Source organism: Salvelinus fontinalis, chromosome 12 (genome assembly GCF_029448725.1).
Source record: "Salvelinus fontinalis isolate EN_2023a chromosome 12, ASM2944872v1, whole genome shotgun sequence".
NCBI classification, from domain to species: domain Eukaryota; kingdom Metazoa; phylum Chordata; class Actinopteri; order Salmoniformes; family Salmonidae; genus Salvelinus; species Salvelinus fontinalis.
The window spans coordinates 25882397-25902055 of record NC_074676.1 but is presented as its reverse complement, the minus strand read 5'-3'; the positions used below and the strand labels follow the sequence as shown (position 1 = coordinate 25902055).

Genomic DNA, 19659 nt, shown 5'->3' with positions numbered 1-19659 from the left:
GTTGGTCTGATCCATGCTCCTCCTCATCCGAGTAGGAGGAATATGACGACGATCGTTACAACAACAAAAGTCAAGGGTTGTGAATACTTTCTGAAGGCACTGTATCTGTGTAGTCGCAGGGCTCTCCAACCCTGTTCCTGGAGAGCTACCGTCCTGTAGTGTTTTTGCTCCAACCCTAATCTAGCGCACCAGATTCTAATATAGCTGGTTGATAAACTGAATCCGGTTAGTTACAACTGGGGTAAGATTGAAAACCTACAGGAGGGTAGCACTCCAGGAACAGGTTTGGAGAGCTCTGATGTAGTGTATTGTATAAAAGGAGACAGACAATAGAGAGACAACCAGAAATTAAGAGCCCATTACAAGCGGTAAATTTTATTATGGGATAACAGCACATAAAGCACATCTAAAATCGATGTGTCCAATGCACTTTTAATAAAGGTAATATTAAAGGTACAGTTTCTAAGTACAATATAACAACATTCATATTAGAATGGAAAGTATTTAAAAGACAACATTACATTTCTTATTTTTCTTTACACCTGTATGTACAAAATGAATCAAAATACTTATTTCCATATTTAAGAATCAGACAAGAAGGAGCAAAACTACTTTTGTGAATAGACTACCTGCTAAAGAGAATTCAAAAGAGCTGGATAAAAAGGTACATGATCATCTGTTCCCATCATAAGTAGCAAACATGTGACTTAAAAATTTGTGACAACCACACACCGGTTTCTGCTTTCTACAGTTCATACTGCTTTCACAAGGAGAAATATCCCACCCACACCGAGCCATCATATTAAGTTACCCTAACCCCTTGAGCTCACATTAAACACAGAACATTAAAGAAACTCAGATGTGTTGTATGCATCTTTTGCATACACATATGAATATTTGAAATACAATGCATTAGTCAATTATCTGTTCTCAATAAAGAAATCATCATTTTATGATCACAAAACGATGTGAAAAACATCAACGTGGATTGTCCATTTTTTTTGTAAAATCCAGAACCTGGATCAGCAGGTCATCTTTTATGCAATATTGTCAGCCAGAATGTACTTCATCGATTTGACAATTTTACATTACTACATCCTACCCAGTTATGCTACTCAGACAAGAGGGAGAAACGTATTTATATAATCTGAATATCTAACATGGTGCCTTAAATCAACAAGAAAATGTGTAATTTATAAAGACAGAATATGAAAAATGTAGTAACACATAGGTGACAAAGTTAACCTACGTGCAAATACATTGTCAGCTGAGTACATGTTTGGAAAACAAAAACAATAACAATTGAATACCATTTATGCATCCTGTAACACTGAGAGGCACTCAGTGTAGTACATTGTGTATTATTGCAAGCACATTCTGGCTGATATTTGCTACTGAGTGAAAAGAAGAAAAAAAAGGTTACAAAAAATGTCTAACCTCTAACGGTGATCTTTTTCATGTACATTTTTTCTAATAACACAACGGTGGTGCCAAAGGTCTAAACTGGTCTAAAAGAAAAACACTGTTTCAGGGCAGACTAACTTTGAAATAAGGAAGCCATAAAATGGCTGTTTTAAATGGACAATAGCACAGTACTTTCCTATGTAGAGTAAAGTACTACACAGCTTAAAGAGGTAAATACTCCGCATTTGCAAATATGACCAGCTACAGCCTCAGCAAGTGTTTTTTTACAATCAGAACAAAGAAAAACAATACTGCTGTTTTAGCCTTTTCTTTCAGAAATCAGAAGAGCAACCTTAAATAATAACCTGTTCATTAGTAGATACTGGTTTTGATAATAATCTTTAAGTGAGAAGGAAATAAGAGCCTTATCCCAGGACTAGCACACTGATACAGGTACTGTACTGGCTGGGTTTTGAAGTAAATTTACCACTATCATAATCATTATCATTACCATGATTATTTATTGTCCTAATATCAATAATGCACCAATACTTTATGAAATTAATGGACTAATAGGGTGGCCAAGTCTAGGAATCAAGACTTTGTCCACAAAATGAACTTACCTAGCACCACACATCAAGATAACACAAAATAAATGTTGGCACACCCTACCACTATCAATCTAATCCTAAAGGAGAGAAGCATACTAAAATCAGAGAAATTGTACAGCATGGTGTATTTGATAAACATATAAATATTTGTAGGCCTTAGTAGCAGTATTTTCTCCTTACCTATAAAGACAGAAGTTACAAAGTTACCTTTATACATGTGATCAATAATAACATTAAATATTGTGGATTAAAAGCTGAGAATGAGGGAAAGAGAGAGAGAAAGAGAAATGAAGATATACAGTTTACAGGCCATATGAGGTTTTATCCTCCATCTGGGAACAGAACCAATCAAATATACTGATTAAACAATATAACAACCAGAACCAAATAACACAAATTAAAACAAAAGTGATAAATAAAAGGTGTATTTACATGCAGATGTCCAAAGCCTATGCACAAAATTAAAATAATGCACCACATATTATTGCTTGACATTCGATTATGGCTAGAAGTTTTTTTTCTCAATTTTCCATTTTTACTATATTCTAAAATGTTTTTGTTTTTTTATCTTAAAACTGTATTAGCTGTGCTTTGGAAAATGAGAGTATTGTTAAAATGCAATTCAACTGACTGATAGATCTGGGTAACACTTCAATACAGCACAGTTGTAAGCATGACATCACACATACCTTTACAATCTATATTCTATGGCAAATAAATAGGAGTCCCATGATTCCTAGGCAGTCAAATCATCTCAAGATAACATGTATGACATGCAGGATGGTGTGTTGTTCCCTGTCAACTTGTCTCTTTTTCTACCAATTACTCTGCACTGAACACATCATGAGACTGAGTGGTTAGTAATTTGCTCCAGTGCGCTTTGAAGGACTATAAATTGTAAAGAGGTATTATGTCATGCTTATAACACTTAAACCCTATACGGGATGGAACAATCTCTGTGTTACCGAATCCAGGGAAAGCCAAGACCTACCAGACTCCTCATTCACATAACCCTTTTCCTCTTAGTTTAATAAAGCCTTGTCTGGGGTTTATCTTATGCACACAATGAGTACACAAACACACATACACACACACACACTATTGCTTGTTTACACAAGTGACACAGAGAGCAGAGACAGAAGGACCATAAGGTGTTATTCACATTGATAGACTAGCAGACTCAGCAGCAATCCTTTGCTAAATATGTCTAAAATGAAAGCATGCAGGATGATGTATCCCTCCACGCCATGTGGGTGCAGAGATGTTTGTTGAAACGGTGACAGACACAATGCCTCTGATCATTTCCCATTGTCAAATCATTATTGCTATCAAACTGTACACAAACACAGCTTAGAAGGAGGCCATAACAACACAGGGAACAGACCTATAATTCAGGAGACAGAGAATGACATCTGTGTTTCAGGAAATGGGATTCCACTCCAGTGGCTACCTGGCAGAAACCTATAATAGTTACTTACACACAGCTACCAAATAGTTATTGGCTGAGAATATGCTAGGGGGCAAGCGTAGAAAAAGTAAAGGTTTGACTGACTTAGTGAAAAGAAGGTACAGTACTGCATGTCCAATGTGCTACGAAAAAGTTAACCTGCCTCATATAATAAATCGAGAGCCGTCAAAGAGTATGAGAAGCTCATAAATGAATGAAATATCAAAGCATACGCTACGCATACATTATGTCCAGAGGAAAGAGACCTGCTTCCCCGGTCTGTCTGTCTGTCTGTCTGTATGTTACCTCCCTGAGCTTCCATGTCTCTCTCACTGGGCCACAGGGCAGGCCCGCTATCACCTGGATTGTCAATCACTGTTTGAGACAGACTGGGTTTCATTGGTTGAAACAGACTGGGTTTCACTGGTTGGGAGTAGAGGCTACTGGTGGTCACCCAGGCCCTTATTTAAGCACAGCATTAATACAGCCTAAAGAAGAGATTTTATATTGCGTAAGTATATTTTTGGTTTATCTAACACAGAGGGTAATCATAATAATACGTTTGTGACAATGGCCCTAGTGACATTGAAGTCCACACAAAGAACGTTATCATTGGAATTGTATCCAATAGAAATATAGTGTAGATAAAATAATAACTATTCTGTATGGCCAATGGGAAAACTGACTGTAAACATGGAAAAAATCACGTTTGTTTTTGTTATGAGCTTTACTTTTAGTTCTGGTGCTTAGCCAACAGCCCCTTAAGTACTTTACATCAGCAATGGAAAATACTACTCAGTAATGAATTTCACATGTTCTTCTTAACCACTTAATATTGAACATCCCTGAACAAAACATAAACTAAACCTAATGAGGACCAACAACACAAGAGATCAAATTTCAAACAGAAAGCGTAAAATAACTCTTCCCTGAGGGGTGACAGCACAAGATTCTCTGTCTTGTACAAGTTTCACGGCAGAGGAATGATCGTGTGCAAAAAAATAAAATAACACTATGGTGAGGGTTGTGTCTAAACTGCACCCATGCTGTTATGGGTTATCTAAAGGGGTATCAGGATCAAATGGGAATTCACTACAAGCCACCACGGACTTTTCTGGAATGTCAGAACAATGCATTCTATATTATGGACATGTAAACGGCAAAGCAGGAGCAACAACTACTATATGGCACATCCAGGGGGTGTTCTACCACTTCTCTACCACACTGACAAGAAAGACACACGCAACAAAACCACAACAACAAAGCATTCTGAAAATAGCACTTGTTCTACCATTGTCATGTTTCTCTACTAGTCATACAAACAGCTTCTCTAATTATTGCGGGAATATAGTAAGTACTACCTGACTTCTCTTTCTCTCCCCCTCTCTTTGAGTTTAATTCACTCTACATGTTACAAAAATAGAAGCTTTACTACCAGACAAGGCTTTGAATATTACATCTCCTTCTTCCCCCTTTCCTTTTCTGTCCCATAACAAATGGCATAGCTTGGCTGAGGCCTTGGGGAAGAGGCAGTCACAGTCACTCCTCCACACTGATAACACAAACACACTAACGTGTAAGGGTAAACAGAAGGATCAACAGATGGTCAGAGGCCTGTGTGGACCACTCTCTAATCGGCATTGTACTGTATTTCAAAAGTTCTCTATCACATGGCCTTCTGTGTCTCTACTTTCCACTAGATGGAGATGTTGGATTGAGCAGAAACATCTTCAGAATGAGCAATTCAGCCCAGGTTTATTGTGCATGTGTGCTTTTGTTTGAGAGTGCATGCATGTGTGTCGGGGGTGTTAAACTAATAGGTGATGGAGTGAATGTGACTTGCCTGCCTCTCCAGAACATACCATCCTAGCAATCTCACAGCCAAAGTCAAACTAGCCAAAACAAACCCAGAACAGCATTGTCTGCAGCTCTCAGGACAAGCCTCTGTGACCATGGTTCAACTGGTATTTCTTGTGCACATGCAACACATCACTAGGTAATATACAAGTCTTAAATTAAAGAAAGGTGCAAATAAAAGTGCCTTATCAATTCAACAATTAAGAATTGTCTAACTACTAATATCATACATTATATTTAAAATAGAATCTATAAACATTACTTTTTTCTGTATTGTAAGTACTTATACGTATACCCTGTAGTACATTATAAAACAGGTGGAATGGACCCTTATCGTTGTGGCGGTGCCCTATGTTTCTCCAGGGTATCTGTCCACACAAGGATTAATAGCAGATGGCCTTACATGATTTCACTAAGCAACCATGGTGGATGGAGTCTGACAGCTAAAATCATTGCGTTTTGACTAGAATTACCAGAATTCTACTTTTCTTTTTAGATGATTGTCCATAGAGAGGTGCCGTTTACATTGCCTCTCACTGAAGGAGCCCCTCTCAAAGTCGCTGCGAGTTCTCATTCTAAACACTGCATTCCAAACATACAACTAAACACAAGAGAACAGGGGCTGAACTTGACCAGGACATGCACATTAGCAGCAATGAATTTCCATTTGTGATTCTCACAGAAGCTTTACCAAGGATTAATGGAGGATAAACATGCCCTGGCAGCTATCTTCGTTGGTGTATATGATAGAGGTTAGATTGAAACTGTATTCCAATGCAATAAGACATGGGACATTGAAGCTCCAGAGGAGAAGTGGAGAGCCAGATCGTTGGTTGCTGAGGAGAATTTTAGGTTAGGCATGTGCACAGGCATATTCAATAATTTTCTCCATACAATAAATGATCTTTAGTCAAATCAATGAGTGCTAACCAGTGTGAGACATCCTGGGAACATGCTGGAATGATGTGCATGAGAGGGTCAAGTTCATCCAAAGAGAAAGCATTGTCTCCAACTTTTCTTCAAGGCCCCTGGGCTTAGAGTCCCACCTGGGTTCTAAACGGAGACAACTAAACCCAGTGAAATAAACAGACAGAATCAAACCCCCCCCAACCCTCCCCTCAAGAAAGAAAAATAAAGAAAAGTGTGCAGCGTGCCGTCCGTCCTGGTTTGTGCAGGGCACCGTTAAAGTGTCTCAGATTCATGCTCCCTATGACATACCCCGCGTGGCCACACTAGCACCTGGCAAGGCTACTGGCTACCCGTCAATGGGCATGGACTGCTCAAAGTCCGATCCGAAGAGCTCCTTGTATAACGGGGGAAAGTGGGAACGCACAATGTCTGGGTATATTGCTTTGAAAGCCGTCAGCTTCTCTGTATGCCTGCTGCACAGCGCTCGCAGTGTTGACACTTTGCATATCAACTGTGTGAGAAAAGAAAAGAGACAGGCTGTTATTTAGATTCACAGTAAGGCAAGGACATGGGGATACGCTGAAGAAAAACATCTCTAAATTCACTTTCACACAGGGGCAAACAGACTGGTAAATATTGGTACAGGCACTCAAGCAGGGGAAATCTTGACACTTCTTATGGAGCTTGCATGCCATTGTTACATATCTTCTCATCTCTGCTCAAAAATATGAACTTAGTTTAGATTGTGTATGCTGCCAACCATGAAATCTACTGCTTGATTTTCATACAATAATGGATCACTGTAAACAATTTTTTCAGAGTTCAGGAGAGGTTTCGATAATCCAGCTGAGTTCAGGTCTTTATAGTGTCCCTTATAGATGACAGATATAGTTAGAGTAGGTGTATGGGTGTGAGGTGTACCTTGGTGAGTATGCCATCCTCTCTGTGGTTCTTCTGCAGGACATGCTGCAGTGCCAGCTGGATCTTCTGCTGGAGTTTCTCCACCTTCACCTTCTCCTGGAGCCAGGACCGGTCTACACAGAGAAGAAGAAACACACTCATTATCAGCACTGCAATGTTTACAGAATCTACAGTGGATGAATACACTGAGTGTACCAAACATTAGGAACACCTTCCGAATGGCTCACATCAACACCATTATCCCAGAAACCCTAGACTCACTCCAATTCGCATACCGCCCCAACAGATCAACAGATGATGCAATCTCAATTGCACGCCACACTGCCCTTTTCCACCAGGACAAAAGGAACACCTATGCAAGAATGCTGTTCATTGACTACAGCTCAGCATTCCACACAAAGCTCATCACTAAGCTAAGGACCCTGGGACTAAACACCTCCCTCTGCAATTGGATCCTGGACGTCCTGACGGGTCGCGCCCAGCTAGTAAGAGTAGGCGACAACACATCTGCCACGCTGATCCTCAACAAGGAGGCCCCTCAGGGGTGTGTGCTTAGTCCCCACCTGTACTCCATGTTCACCCACGACTGCGTGGCCAAGCACAACCAACACCTTCATTAAGTTTGCTGACAAAAACAACGTGGTAGGCCTGATCACCGACAACGATGAGACAGTCTACAGTGGCTTGAGAAAGTATTCACCCCTCTTGGCATTTTTCCTATTCTGTTGCCTTACAACCTGGAATTCAAATGTATTTCTTGGGGGGTTTGTATCATTGATTTACACAATATGCCTATCACTTTGAAGATGCAAAATCCTTTTTATTGTAAAAGAAAACAAGAAATAATACGAAAAAAACAGAAGACATGAGCGTGCCTAACTATTCACCCCCCCAAAGTCAATACTTTGTAGAGCCAACTTTTGCAGCAATTACAGCTGCAAGTCTCTTGGGGTATGTCTCTGTAAGCTTGGCACATCTAGCCACTGGGATTTTTGCCCATTCTTCAAGGCAAAACTGCTCCAGCTCCTTCAAGTTGGATGGGTTCCGCTGGTGTACGGCAATCTTTAAGTCATACCACAGATTCTCAATTGGATTGAGGTCTGGGCTTTGACTAGGCCATTCCAAGACATTTAATGTTTCCCCTTAAAACACTCTAAGCATACTGCTAAAGAAACGTTAGTGTCATTGTCCTGCTGGAAGGTGAACCTCCGTCCCAGTCTCAAATCTCTGGACGACTGAAACAGGCTTCCCTCAAGAATTTCCCTGTATTTACCGCTATCCATCATTCCTTCAATTCTGACCAGTTTCCCAGTCCCTGCCGATGAAAAACATCATCACAGCATGATGCTGCCACCACCATGCTTCACTGTGGGGACGAGTGTTCTCGGGGTGAAGAGAGGTGTTGGGTTTGGGCCAGACATAGCGTTTTCCTTGATGTCCAAAAAGCTACATTTCTGTCTCATCTGACCAGAGTACCTTCTTCTATATGTTTGGGGAGTCTCCCACATGCCTTTTGGCGAACACCAAACGTGTTTGCTTATTTTTTTCTTTAAGCAATGGCTTTTCTCTGGTCACTCTTCCGTAAAGCCCAGCTCTGTGGAGTGTACGGCTTAAAGTGGTCCTATGGACAGATATTCCAATCTCCACTGTGGAGCTTTGCAGCTCCTTCAGGGTTATCTTTGGTCTCTTTGTTGCTTCTCTGATTAATGCCCTCTTTGCCTGGTGGGCAGCCCTCACGTGGCAGCTTTGTTGTGGTGCCATATTCTTTCCATTTTTTAATAATGTATTTAATGGTGCTCCGTGGGATGTTCAAAGTTTCTGATATTTTTTTTATAACCAAACCCTGATCTGTACTTCTCCACAACTTTATCCCTGACCTGTTTGGAGAGCTCCTTGGTCTTCATGGTGCCCATTGCTTAGTGGTGCAGACTCTGGGGCCTTTCAGAACAGGTGTATATATACTGTTCATGTGACACTTAAACTCCACCTGTGTGCAATCAAACTAATTACGTGACTTCTGAAGGTAATTGGTTGCAACAGATCTTATTTAGGGGCTTCATGGCAAAGGGGGTGAATACATATGCACGCACCACTTTTCATTTTTCATTTTATAGAATTCTTTGAAAGAAGTTATTGTTTTTATTTCTCTTCACCAATTTGGACTATTTTGTGTATGTCCATTACATGAAATCCAAATAAAAATCTAATTACAGGTAATTTAACAAAATAGGAACAACCCCAAGGGGGATGAATACTTTTGCAAGGCACTGTATAGGGAGGTGGTCAGAGACCTGGTAGTGTGGTGCCAGGACAACAACCTCTCCCTCAATGTGCTGATCATGGACTACAAGAAAAGGAGGGTCAAACGGGCCCCCATTCACATCGCCGCGGCTGTCGTGGAGTGGGTTGAGAGCTTGAGGTTCCTTGGTGTCCACATCACCAACAAACTATCATGGTCCAAAAAATTGGCAACTGCTCGGCATTCGACCGTAAGGCGCTACAAAAGGTAGTGCGTACGGCTCAATACATCACTGGGGCCAACATTCCTGCCATCCAGGACCTCTATACTAGGCGGTGTCAGAGGAAGGCCCAAAAAACTGTCAAAGACCCCAGTCACCCAAGTCATAGACTGTTCTCTCTGCTACTGCATGGCACGCGGTACCAGAGCACCAAGTCTAGGTCCAAAAGGCCCCTTAACAGCTTCTACCCCCAAGCCATAAGACTGCTGAGCAATTAATCAAATGGCTATTCGGACTATTTACATTGACACCGCCCCTTGTTTTTACACTGCTGCTACTCGCTGTTCATTCTCTACTTTACCCCTACCTACATGTACAAATTAATTAATTAATTAATAGTCAATTACCTCGACTAACCTGTATCCCCACACATTGACTCGGTACCGGTATTCCCGGTATATAGCCTTGTTATTGTTATTTTATTGTGTTACATATTTACTAAATAATATTTATTTATTTATTTACATATTTACTAAATATTTACTAAAGTAAAAAAAAGTTTTTTCTTCAAACTGCATTGTTGGTTAAGGGCTTGTAAGTAAGTATTTCACGGTAAGATCTACACCTGTTGTATTCGGCACCCGTTGAAAAACAACATTATTATTTTATTTTATATTGAGTTGCACCCACTTTTGCCCTGGTCAGGGCATGGGCTCTACAAGGTGTCGAATGCGTTCCACAAGGATGCTGGCCCATATTGACTCCAATGCTTCCCACAGTTGTGTCTAGTTGGCTGGATGTCTTTTGGCTGGTGGATCATTCTTGATGTGCAAGGGAAACTGCGTTGCAGTTCTTGACACAAACCGGTGTGACTGGCACCTACTACCATACCCCTTTCAAAGACACTTAAATCTTTCCCTCTGAATGGCACAATGTTTAAAAATCATTCTTTAACCTGTCTCCCCCCTTCATCTACACCGATTTAAGTGGATTTAACAAACAAAAAGGGATCGTAACTTTCATCTGGATTCACCTGGTCAGTCTATGGCATGGAAAGAGCAGGTGTCCTTAATGTTTTGTCAACTCAGTGTATGTTGTACTCAGCAACACTCAGTAATCAGTTATACTGATTTCTACCTTCTGTGTCTAATTGAGGGACATGCTGGATGGATGGTGTTCAATGGAATGCTGTTTGGAGTAGTTTCAGGGCAAGACGGTACATAAGAGACCCTGCAGTGTGTATCTGCAAATCTGTAATTTCTTGTACTGCGAACGACACCTACCTGCAGACATCAACACGAACGCGGAGAACAGGGCGATCTCATCCTCAGACAGGTGCATAGAACACAAGTTCTTCCCAAACTCGAAGACGGAGCTGATCAAGTCGTCACAGCCTGCCACAGCAAAGGACACAGACACAGAGACAGAGGGTTGGGGATGAGGGTGAGGCAGACCAAAGAGCAAGTCACACTCTTGATCTTTATTGGGAGAGAGGCACACAGGCAGAGAGGGGAGAGGTGCAGTGCACTGACAGCACAGGGGAGCGTCTGAGGCGGAACAAGCAATGCTTTTACTGACTTTTCCCTCCCCGACTAGTCCCATTCTGGCAGTTGCGTGAAATTACGCAACCTGGAATGAGGTCACAAATGAGTCTTTTAGTTAGATCAATTATTGGGGATTGTGAGAGACAGGCTAATGCCAGTGCAACTCTGGAGCCCCATCACTCTGCTGCCTCCCCTGTTCCGGCCCCGAGCCTCTCCATTCTGGAGCACTGTCTGTCTGACTGACTGACTGAGGACACTGGAATGCTTGTTAGGGAAGCCACATTCAAGACACTGAATAGCACAGCATTGTTCCTCTTCAGTCTTGCACACATGCACGAACGTGCATGCACAACACACACACAGACAGACCGGTTTATGCATTCACACTATGCTTTCACACCGCTGCTAGGACACATTAATTTCCTCCAAAGGCATTTGGATGCACGGGAGAATGCACTGTAGAGAGTCTTAGTAATGTCATGGCATTCAAAAGCAAATGCTATTTGCTTCCACCTGAGATATTCTATGGCTGACTTTCAATGATGGTTTTGATTTAACTCTCCCAAAGGGCATTCAATCTGGCTTTATTTATTGCAGCCTAACAGGAGTTATATGGAGCAGCAGTGATTCAGTAAGAACGTTATTCCGCCATATGTATCCACTGGGGAGAGGAGAGAGCCAGGTGAGGCAGGGATGAGTTCTCAGTGTTAGCTTCCTGGCTCTCATTACAACTTTGTCTGTTTATAAAGCAATGCAAGCTTGTGCAAATAAGTGCTACACACACACAAGCTCACATTTGCAGACACACTTGCGCACACACACGCACAGACGTGCACAGCATTGGACACATGCAGCACTTACCTAATGACTTAAACACATCGGGCCCAGCATACTTTCCATCGAAATAGACTGTGTTGTTTTGAGAGTCGAAGGCACGGCACATTCTCACAAACACAACCTCCAAAGAGCCTGCAGAGGAGACAGAAATACCATAATGCTAAATCTGGGTCCTTCTCTTCCACAGATCCAGTTAGAGTTGCCAGTCTTGCATCACTATATGCAATATTTGATCGTTTTTCCTCCTTCATTTGTGTGTTATACCTCTGATTCCTTTTAAACAGAAACCCATGACATAAAAGACTGGAACGAGTAATAACATTACACTTATATACTGAAAATTGTAACCCCAATAAAAAAGGATAGTGAAACACAATGCTGTAATCAAATCAAATCAATTTTTATTTGTCACATACACATGGTTAGCAGATGTTAATGCGAGTGTAGCGAAATGCTTGTGCTTCTAGTTCCGACAATGCAGTAATAACCAACAAGTAATCTAACCTAACAATTCCACAACTACTACCTTATACACACAAGTGTAAAGGGATAAAGAATATGTACATAAAGATATATGAATGAGTGATGGTACAGAACGGCATAGGCAAGATGCAGTAGATGGTATAGAGTACGGTATATACATATGAGATGAGTAATGTAGGGTATGTAAACATAAAGTGGCATAGTTTAAAGTGGCTAGTGATACATGTATTACATAAAGATGGCAAGATGCAGTAGATGATATAGAGTACAGTATATACATATACATATGAGATGAGTAATGTAGGGTATGTAAACATTACATTAAGTGGCATTGTTTAAAGTGGCTAGTGGTACATTTTTACATAATTTCCATCAATTCCCATTATTAAAGTGGCTGGAGTTGAGTCAGTATGTTGGCAGCGGCCGCTAAATGTTAGTGGTGGCTGTTTAACAGTCTGATGGCCTTGAGATAGAAGCTGTTTTTCAGTCTCTCGGTCCCTGCTTTGATGCACCTGTACTGACCTCGCCTTCTGGATGATAGCGGGGTGAACAGGCAGTGGCTTGGGTGGTTGTTGTCCTTGATGATCTTTATGGCCTTCCTGTGACATTGGGTGGTGTAGGTGTCCTGGAGGGCAGGTAGTTTGCCCCCGGTGATGCGTTGTGCAGACCTCACTACCCTCTGGAGAGCCTTACGGTTGTGGGCGGAGCAGTTGCCGTACCAGGCGGTGATACAGCCCGACAGGATGCTCTCGATTGTGCATCTGTAGAAGTTTGTGAGTGTTTTTGGTGACAAGCCGAATTTCTTCAGCCTCCTGAGGTTAAAGAGGCGCTTCTGCGCCTTCTTCACAACGCTGTCTGTGTGGGTGGACCAATTCAGTTTGTCCGTGATGTGTACGCTGAGGAACTTAAAACTTTCCACCTTCTCCACTACTGACCCGTCGATGTGGATAGGGGGGTGCTCCCTCTGCTGTTTCCTGAAGTCCACAATCATCTCCTTTGTTTTGTTGACGTTGAGTGTGAGGTTATTTTCCTGACACCACACTCCGAGGGCCCTCACCTCCTCCCTGTAGGCCGTCTCGTCGTTGTTGGTAATCAAGCCTACCACTGTAGTGTCATCCGCAAACTTGATGATTGAGTTGGAGGCGTACATGGCCACGCAGTCGTGGGTGAACAGGGAGTACAGGAGAGGGCTCAGAACGCACCCTTGTGGGGCCCCAGTGTTGAGGATCAGCGGGGTGGAGATGTTGTTACCTACCCTCACCACCTGGGGGCGGCCCGTCAGGAAGTCCAGGACCCAGTTGCACAGGGCGGGGTCGAAACCCAGGGTCTCGAGCTTGATGACGAGTTTGGAGGGTACTATGGTGTTAAATGCTGAGCTGTAGTCGATGAACAGCATTCTCACATAGGTATTCCTCTTGTCCAGATGGGTTAGGGCAGTGTGCAGTGTGGTTGCGATTGCGTCGTCTGTGGACCTATTGGGTCGGTAAGCAAATTGGAGTGGGTCTAGGGTGTCCGGTAGGGTGGAGGTGATATGGTCCTTGACTAGTCTCTCAAAGCACTTCATGATGACGGAAGTGAGTGCTACAGGGCGGTAGTCGTTTAGCTCAGTTACCTTAGCTTTCTTGGGAACAGGAACAATGGTGGCCCTCTTGAAGCATGTGGGAACAGCAGACTGGGATAAGGATTGATTGAATATGTCCGTAAACACACCAGCCAGCTGGTCTGCGCATGCTCTGAGGACGCGGCTGGGAATGCCGTCTGGGCCTGCAGCCTTGCGAGGGTTAACACGTTTAAATGTTTTACTCACCTCGGCTGCAGTGAAGGAGAGCCCGCAGGTTTTGGTAGCGGGCCATGTCAGTGGCACTGTATTGTCCTCAAAGCGAGCAAAAAAGTTATTTAGCCTGTCTGGGAGCAAGACATCCTGGTCCGCGACGGGGCTGGTTTTCTTTTTGTAATCCGTGATTGACTGTAGACCCTGCCACATACCTCTTGTGCCTGAGCTGTTGAATTGCGACTCTATTTTGTCTCTGTACTGGGACTTAGCTTGTTTGATTGCCTTGCGGAGAGAATAGCTACACTGTTTGTATTCGGTCATGTTTCCGGTCACCTTGCCCTGGTTAAAAGCAGTGGTTCGCGCTTTCAGTTTCACGCGAATGCTGCCGTCAATCCACGGTTTCTGGTTTGGGAATGTTTTAATCGTTGCTGTGTGTACGACATCGTCAATGCACTTTCTAATGAACTCGCTCACCGAATCAGCATATTTGTCAATGTTGTTGTTGGACGCAATGCGGAACATATTCCAATCCGCGTGATCGAAGCAGTCTTGAAGCGTGGAATCAGATTGGTCGGACCAGCGTTGAACAGACCTGAGCGAGGGAGCTTGTTGTTTTAGTTTCTGTTTGTGGGCTGGAAGCAACAAAATGGAGACGTGGTCAGCTTTTCCGAAAGGAGGGCGGGGGGGGGGGGGGGCCTTATATGCGTCGCGGAAGTTAGTATAACAATGATCCAAGGTTTTACCAGCCCTGGTAGCACAATCGATATGCTGATAGAATTTAGGGAGTTTTGATTTCAGATTAGCCTTGTTAAAATCCCCAGCTACGATGAATGCAGCCTCAGGGTGTGTGGTTTCCAGTTTACAAAGAGTCAGATAAAGTTCGTTCAGGGCCATCTCTATACGGCTCTGCTGTGTGGGACTGGATTGGAGGGTAAAAGATGTGTAATAGAAAACATTACTGCACTTTATGAGATGGCACTGGTTTAAAATGACACGTTAGACAAGAGATCTCTGTCACCATTTCCTTATTAATATTGGCAATGCTAATGCTAATAAAAACCCAGGGAAAACTGAGATAAATACCCATGGGAGGCGGATGGGTTTGTTTATTTCTTTGTGTACGTATGTGTGTGTGTTTTTGTTTGTGTGCATTGAGAAGCTATTAGTTTGGGCAGATATCATCAACGGCAGAGCAGAGAGAGGAGGCAGCCTTCATGATAGCTTGTGTCTCAGCTCAGCAACACTGTAGTCCCTTTAATGCCTATACGCCTGAATACTGTTATTCTGTAATGAGCAGAGAGACAGAGACATAGAGGGACAGAGACACAGAAGGAAAGAGACACAGATGAGCTGTGGAACAGAGGGACAGAGGGACATAGGAACAGAGGGAGAAAGCAAGCAGGGTGGAGCCTCCTGGCTCTGTGACACACACAGTCAGTATGTGAGGGAGGCTTTGTATAGTCAGGTCAGCTATGCCCTTGTGACAACGCCTGAGGGGGGTGAAGGGGGATGTGGGAGAGAGACGGCAGTGGGCCGTGTTGACGGGCTGTCATACCTGCTTTCAGAAGCACTATCTGATCGTTCTGACACAGCTCCATGAAGCCATCGATGCGCTTGGCAAACTCCACCACGTATTGGATGGCCTCTGTGATTTTGATAGCACACAGCTGCCACATGACCTCCCGGGGCTAGGGGGGATGAGAGAGAAAAGGCTTATCTGGTGTAGAAAAGGATGGGATGGAATTAGCTAGTTGGGTCGTTCCACAAAATGACTCCCTTTTGGGTAGTGTAACTTGAAGAGCACATGTTTAACGTAATAAAAAACCATGTTGTTTTCCCATCTTAAGAGGTTAAATAAAAGAAATGACTACAGTTAGTGCCTATTGAGTGTCAAATAAAGGGGAATGGAAGCTTGTTGTGTGCAACAGGGAGGTGTAATTGAACGCTTCAAAAAATATTTTCAATTGTTAAAACATTTCTAGCCTGTCTATCTATGGGTAACAGGTTTGACGTGTTCTTTTTTATTTTAACCTTTGTTTAACTAGGCTAGTCAATTCTTATTTACAATGATGGCCTACCGGGGAACAGTGGGTTAACTGCCTTGCTCAGGGCCTGGGGAACAGTGGGTTAACTGCCTTGTTCTGCTCGAACTGCTCCGTTTTCCACCACAAAACACCAGAAAATGTCAAAAAAGAGTAGAACCAGCTCACCTGCTTTTAAACTATGATTTGACTATCAGATCTTCAATGTTTATTTTGAAAAAATACTGTATTTAAAAAGGAATAGTTGTACAAGAGTTCAGTTTACATACTGTAACAGGGTTGACCTTAAAATGAGGGACAGATTTTTTGCACCTTAAAATGTATCACTAATCACATGAAATAAATAATCTTCAGAAAGGACTTTGTCAAACCAACAAAATACAATGATGGTGAAAACGTGGAGAAATGTTTGGGAAAATCTTCCTAGAAGTCACAGAGGGAAATTTTGTCATTTAGCAAGTCTTCATTCATATGAAAAACCTGATTTATTGAATTTTCCATATGGTCTATATTAAAGGGCACTTTGTTTAAAATAACGGGCATTTAAAATTCAATATGAGTGCACGATTTCTACTTAATATACCTGTATATACACTGAGTGTACAAAACATTAAGAGCACCTTCCTAATATTGAGCTGCATCCCCCTTCCAAGGTGTTGAAAGCATTACACAGGGATGCTGGCCCATGTTGACTCAATGCTTTCCACAATTGTGTAAAGTTGGCTGGATGTCCTTGGTGGATCATTCTTGATACACACAGGAAATTGATGAGTGTGAAAAACCCAGCAGCTTTGCAGTTCTTGACACAAACCGGTGTGCCTGGCACCTCCTACCATACCCAGTTCAAAGTAACTTAAATCTTTTGTCTTGCCCATTCACTCGCTGAATGGCACACATACACAATCCATGTCTCAATTGTCTCAAGGCTTCAAAAGTATTATTTAACCTGTTTCTTCCCCTTAATCTACATTAAATAAAGTGGCTTTAACAGTTGACATCAATAAGGGATCATAGCTTTCACCTGGTTAGTCTATGTCATGGAAAGAGCAGGTGTTCCTAATGTTTTGTATACTCAAAGGGATGCAAAAGGGAGTCATTTTGTGGAATGACCCAGGAGTTGTGTTGTGTTGTGTTGGCAGAACAGTGAGTACTGGTAATATGGTCGTGATACTGGTGATGGAAGGTGGAAGTTTACCATACCTTGGTCTGGTAGCTCTCCATCTCCTCCTGCAGGAAGGCCTGCCAGGTCATCTGCTGCAGCTCCTCTCTCAGGTACTGACACGTCTCCATGTGGGACTTGGAGATGTTCTGGGCCAGGTGCTCTGCAACACAACCACATAGCACAGCACAGCACATCAGAACAGGGTCAGACCTGAATGCTGCTCACAGGGAATGGGAAGACATCACAGATGAACTACACCATAGAAAAATACAATTTATTTACTGAGCTTTCAACTAGGAAGAGGAGAGAGTGGGCTTTTTTTTGACTGGGAAGAGGCTTGTTGACATTTCCTCTTACTGCCTCCAGGAAGCTCCCAGCTGAAGCTTCAGCCAAACCCAATCTAGCTGTGACCCAAACAGAGGGGGAGGTGGGGCAGTCAGCCGCACAATATTACTCATTGAAACAAAGGTCACATTTGCTCAGAGAGAAATATTGAGTATAAAAATGTAAATGGTTTTGAAAACACATCTGTTAAAAGGAGTTCCAAGGCACAGGGGAGCCTAAAAAAATGATTTCCCCAGATGAGTGCCCTGCTGGATCCTGATTGGCCCTAATTAATGGAAACTAATTACAAAAAAAGAGGCTATTTTAATGAGTGTTGGAGATGAGTCTCCAACCTCCTGCTATTTTAAGAAACCTTTGTGTCGTTTGCCCCACGGTTGAGTTGTTCTCCCCCCTCCTCCCGTCTCCCCCTGCTCCTCACCTAGCTCAGCCATGGACACGGTGGGGGATGTCTCTCCGTTGGTAAAGGAGCAGTAGGGGAAGAAGCCTGAGCCGGGGGCGAAGTCGCAGATGGGCTCAGGCTTGATGCCATTGATGTCCAGGCCGGACTGGTCAGGGGAGGGCTGGATGTCCAGGTAGAAGCTGCTGACTGCTGAGTCGGGCTTACTGCCATCGGGGGTGTGGCTGTCCATATAGCCACTGAGGTCATCGTGGAGCTCTGTGAGGCCATTGGCCGAGAGGCCGTAGGTAGACGTGAGTGGCTCTGCCTCACCGGGCTGCTGCTGGTGGTCACGCTGCGCCTGCTGCAGCCGGTGTTTCTGCACCTCCGCATACAGGCTGTCCCGCTGCTTCTTCGACATGCGCCCAAACTTTACCGCTGTAGGGAGAGAAAGAGGGAAAGAGCAGACACTCCTTTACTACTGAAACTGACATAACACTGGCCTGTGTCTCAAGTTTAGCCTGTCTATAACAGGTAAGGAGATGTATGTGTTTCAGTGGGTATTAGCGAAACCTTAAACACTAACATCTTTATTGCATAAAAACTCCAACTCCAAGGGAGCAACCTACAGTAAGCCCGAATTAGTCACAGCTTACGGGCCAACTCATACCCATTTCAGACAGAAGATTTCTGTAACCTGTAAAAATATTTCAAACAGCCCCTTATTTACAATTTTCTTGCAGGTATACCCTTTTCAGACATATCAGTGGGTAACTGGCAAATTGGCAGTGGTGGGGGGTGTTCAAATCAAATGTTATTGCGAGTGTAGCGAAATGCTTGTGCTTCTAGTTCCAACAGAGTAGCAATATCTAACAAGTAACATCTAACAATTCCACAACAAATACCTAATACACACAAATCTAAGTCAAGGAATAAGAATATATGAATATAAATATATGGATGAGAAATGTCAGAGCGGCATAGGCTAAGATGCAATAGATAGTATAGAATACAGTATATACATATGAGATGAGTAATGCAAGATATGTAAACATTATTAAAGTGACATTATTAAATTGACTAGTGTTCCATTTATTAAAGTGGCGAATGATTTCAAGTCTGTACTGTATGTACTGTAGGCAGCAGCCTCTCTGTGCTAGTGATGTTAAACCATTGGGGGCGTTTTGCATTTCAAATTAGAGAGGTGTTAAACAATGGACGTGTTAATTAATTTATTGGGAAAAAAAGCTGAGAACTATTCACACAGACCTGATACCTGTATTTTGGTTACACGATTGAGAAAATGGAGGAATCATGATTAGGTCTTTAGCTGGCTTTAATTGACCATGTTTTTTACCCCTACCCCTTACAGGTATACCAAGAAGCTGATAGAAAAAGCAGGCATGGTAAAATAATGAGATCTTGGTTTGTGTATGACAGGGATATCAGATACAAGACAGGCTTTGTGTTTCACTAAGTCCTGCAGAC

General features: G+C 42.7%; 1 protein-coding gene across 3 annotated transcripts in view; it reads right to left on the bottom strand.

The window, feature by feature from the left end:
• Positions 1–348: 348 nt before the first annotated feature.
• The window catches only part of LOC129867058 (nuclear receptor ROR-alpha A-like), a 288589-nt gene continuing 269278 nt past the window's right edge, over positions 349–19659 (bottom strand). For all 3 annotated transcript variants that reach the window (XM_055940198.1, XM_055940199.1, XM_055940200.1), the window contains 7 exons: positions 18214–18609; positions 17489–17610; positions 15802–15934; positions 12014–12121; positions 10892–11002; positions 7150–7262; positions 349–6739 (listed from right to left, as the gene is read on the bottom strand). In XM_055940198.1, the coding sequence (XP_055796173.1) occupies positions 6575–6739; positions 7150–7262; positions 10892–11002; positions 12014–12121; positions 15802–15934; positions 17489–17610; positions 18214–18609 (1148 nt within the window). In that variant the 3' untranslated portion in view covers positions 349–6574. The remainder of the gene's footprint in view (positions 6740–7149; positions 7263–10891; positions 11003–12013; positions 12122–15801; positions 15935–17488; positions 17611–18213; positions 18610–19659) is intronic.